General features: G+C 43.7%; 1 protein-coding gene across 1 annotated transcript; it reads right to left on the reverse strand.

Annotated features, from left to right (window-relative positions):
• Nucleotides 1-221: 221 nt before the first annotated feature.
• On the reverse strand, nt 222-3318 carry CER1 (cerberus 1, DAN family BMP antagonist). The gene is made up of 2 exons (XM_082695051.1): nt 2809-3318; nt 222-1078 (listed from the first exon to the last, which is right to left on the reverse strand). The coding sequence occupies exons 1-2, from the start codon at nt 3301-3303 to the stop codon at nt 764-766; spliced, it is 810 nt and encodes a 269-aa protein (XP_082551177.1). The 5' UTR covers nt 3304-3318; the 3' UTR covers nt 222-763.
• Between the last annotated feature and the right edge of the window lie 706 nt (nt 3319-4024).

Raw genomic sequence — 4024 nt, forward strand, 5'->3', positions numbered from 1 at the left:
GTAATTTGACGTCCACTGAAATTCTTTGGTTACTTTCATTGGCATCTCTGGACTGACCTTTCAGCCTGGCAGTGCAGGTCATATATTTTTATTTCCCCATTATGGAGATACTTGTGTGGCCTCCAGTGATTGCTCCCTCTCCCTATGTGAACCACTGAAAGTAACGCTCCTTCCTCAAAGCCAAGGACCTGACATTAACAACCTTATATGGGGCGTATCCAAAGAACTATGAGGCAACCAAGCAAGCTATTCCTTACATCCATGGAAATTAAATAATCATCTGATGGAAGCAAATAAAACACAGCCTGAAATGCAAAGAATCTGCCCTACAAATACTAGAAATGGATTTTTGGTGGTACTTTGACTAAAGAAGCCAATTTTTAGGGCCCACTTTCTTTCTTTTCCAAGTTCAGATGGAGGACTTTTAACAGAATGTGGAGACCCTAGGTCATGGAATATTGTAGCGGAAAGGACTTAAGCAATCATCCGATTCAAGTCCCTTACATAGAGATGAAGCCCTCAAGATGGAGAAAGCTTCCACAACTCCTTAACATCCTCCTGCCAGAGGGGCAGAGCCAAGAGTAGAACCCAAACATAGACCCACAACTAGATGAACACCATTGCCTCTAAATTGTTCTATCTCACTACTTTTGAACCACCTTTCTCTTAAAATAGTGTGCACTCGCTTACACTTCCAAGCTGAATAATCCAGCACCTTTGCTACTACAGTTTTGCTTTTCAAAGATAATAGTGGGGTCTCTTTTTAAGTAGAAAATCCTGGGATGAAGGGATCCTGGGCATGAAATTCTGCCCGGGAGCCTGCCTGGAGGAGGTGTCCATGCTCATGTTCGGTCTTCATCTTGCACTGGCACTCCTCCACCAGCATCACCACCTTGACCACAGGGACAAGGCTGGTGCAGTTCAGCTGCAAGTGCATTGTGGTGAACTTGGCAGGCGAGCAGTGGGAGCAGAACATGTGGGAGTGTTGTGAAGCTCCAGGTAAATGAATGGACCCACATTTTCCAAAGCAAAGGTTGTTCTGTACAACAACTTTCTCACAGTCTTCATGGGTGATTGTCTACAAGGCAAACACATCTCCATTCAGTCATCTTGAGTCATTTCATTAACACACGTGATGCAGAAGCAAAAGACTCTAAGTCTGAAGATAATTCAAACTAAAATGTCAAAAAATTTCCAGTTTGGCATATATTACAATATCTGAGCCATGGTTAATCTCCTAGGGCATAAAGCCACCTCAACTAAAATTTCTTTTATTGGACAGATTACTAAATGAGCCTTTAGGAAATCCCTAAATTAATGAGAAAATGCTTTACATCTTACATCCGAACTTGAAGAAATTTTGTCTAAATAAATGTTACCAGTTGAAAAATTCTAATGGCTTACTTCCTACACGAATAATGTGCCTTATCTTTCTATGCCCCACAGTGCATTACGCATAATAGATTCTCCATCCGTGTTTGTTCAACTGCTCATAGAGTAGATCAGAACATCAAGATGAATTCTATTCTATTTTGCAGGGCCTATATAGTACGTTTAAATTTAAGAAGTTGCATGGGACAAAGCATTCACCATACATTACATCACCTCTGCCCCTTCCATTCCCTTTCACCTAGCTTTATGTGCCCTTCAAGACATATGAGTCAAACACCTCAATTTTAATTTAATTAGCAATAGAGTTAAAAATAAGAGTTTCAAAGGAAATTCAATTGCATGATTTCTTGGGAGCAATTTTCTAATTGCACATGGCCAACAAAGCAGTCATTATTATTTGATAATGGACTTATTGCTACATATCCTTGCCTTTTCAGGCAGAATACTTAACTGCCTTACACAGTCAATTACCTTATAATTCTGCCTGTTTAATTGAGTAGCATTATTGGACTGTAAAATTTTACTCTCCCCTGCATTGCTTTGGGTTCAGTATCTTCGTGTTTAAGGACCTGATGCAGTGTCTCAATTTAATTTAACATTTGGAGCGCAGGGCTTGCCAGGACTGACTGGAGGAAGCGGCTAGTAGAAAATGCCCCTTTGTCTTAATAGTGCAGAATCGATCACAATAACCATAAGTCAGGCAATGCGACAGGAAGTAGGAGGTGTTTCTGAGGGGAGAAAATGTGATCTCACATTCAATATCACATCATTGATATTATTTCTTGAAAGCTTATGAGAAAATAAGTTAAATTAAATCATTTTTGCCACCATAACCATAGAAACAATGTCACGACTTCCATCTGACAGCCTAGGAAATAGTTGGGTGGGAAATACAGGGGATTAAGACTGAGATACTTGTGTACGTGAGTGTTTGGCTAGGAGGCCAGTGTTTCCCACCTTATCTACAGGTAGAGTCAACCTGCTCATCCACATCCCAATAGAACATAGAGGTATAGCTAGAGAGAAGTTCTGGTTGGAACTCCCAAGCTCCCACTTCTCCTAACTGAGGAGAGAGTCTTAATTATCTTTCCAGATAGAACACCTCCAGCATATAAACAAGTTAACCCCCCTAAGACAAATGTCTGTGCCATCAGTAGGAATGATTACTCATCTGAAGAGTAGCGTCATACCATTCTCACAGCATTTCCGGAATACCAAGAGACAATGGAGAGTTAGAAGGAAATTTGGAGAATGTAACAATAGTTTGCCACATGTTATGACGAATACCCAAGGATCCAATCAGGAAATTAGGCAAGAATCAGGCTCCCAGCAGCCTCCTCCCCAACTCTCCACCTGTCCCAGCTGTCCTCCCCTTTCTTGCCAACTCTGATCCCCTCCCCGACCCAGAGCAGATACCTGGCCGAAGGGCACTGTCCTACAGGTCTCCTGATGTACTTCATGGCTTTTGATGGGCAGGATGATCCCCTGAGAGGCTGGGCTCATTCTGAACATGAAGTGGTTCCAGAATTTCTTGGCCTCTTCCCGAAGAGGAGATTTCTCCATTTGCGTCCCATCTCTGGGCTGGGTGACGGCGTGGGTCCCAGGTGGGATGCGCTCAGGGACCAAGTCCTGGGGTGGATGCAGGTCTCTCTCGGGCTTCTTCCAGAACCTGCCAAACTTGGATAGCATCTTCCCTCTCTGCCTCTGGCCTTCTCCTACCCCTACGAGGTGGGGCACTGCGACAAAAAGGTCTGGCTTCTCCTCGGCATCCTCGTGGTTATCAAGGGGGAGCTCTCTGTGATCCCGTTCTGGGAGCACAGGGGAGCCAGAACTAGGACTTGGGCGGCCATCTCGCTGTGCAGCCCTCCCTAGAGGCAGGAGCACCAGCAGCTGAAGTAAGAGAAGACACATGCTGTCGGGGGCCCAAGCTTCTTGCGCTTTCACAGATGGTGAGGCCTAAAGGAGAGAAAGGCTCACTCTCTGCGGGAATGCAAACAAGGAGATCCTATATATAGATACCTGCCTTGTGGAACGGAAAGGCAGGTGGTCAGTAGCCAGGCACAGTAAACACATTTATTGTTTGCTTGAATTATGTAGTGCTAATGGTGTCATGCCTTCACTTGAGTTTTGTGTATTTAAGAAGGCACCAGTGAAAGCCTGAGACCCAGGGGGTAATTAGCTGGCACTTTATCTATCGTCTGAGATTTACAGAGCCGTCTCTGAGAAAACAACACATTCTTCTCCCGGATTTCCCATCACCGTTATTAGAAGAAGGACCAGAGTCAACAAACATTTGTGTGCATCTGCTTTGTATTGGGATCGGAAAGATGAGACATGTTTTTTATGACGGAGGTATATCAGATAAAAATTAAAGGCATGTATTTAGCAAATGCCCAAGTCTTCAGGCTTTACATACACACACACACACACACACACACACACACACACACACGGTCAGCCAAATAAGTATATCAAAATTATAAGGAAGGAAAAGGAAGAAACAGAAGAATGTTAACTTTTTTTGAGCGGAGGACTCTCCCTCTCACTTACAGGTAGCTGGGGTTGTTGATTCTTGTTTGCTGGCAGGATACGGGAATACATTCTCCCTTTTCACTCCCAGCTCCCAAATTAA

This window comes from Mustela nivalis (assembly GCF_964662115.1).
Source record: "Mustela nivalis genome assembly, chromosome: 13".
In the NCBI taxonomy this organism is placed as follows: domain Eukaryota; kingdom Metazoa; phylum Chordata; class Mammalia; order Carnivora; family Mustelidae; genus Mustela; species Mustela nivalis.

What these genes read in the sequence shown, in the direction of transcription:
- CER1 (XM_082695051.1), bottom strand. Translation starts at nt 3,303, where the DNA reads ATGTGTCTTCTCTTACTTCAGCTGCTGGTGCTCCTGCCTCTAGGGAGG. An exon ending in GGACAGTGCCCTTCGGCCAG is followed by an intron (nt 1,079 to 2,808) that starts GTATCTGCTCTG and finishes TTTGCCTTGTAG; the next exon opens with ACAATCACCCATGAAGACTG.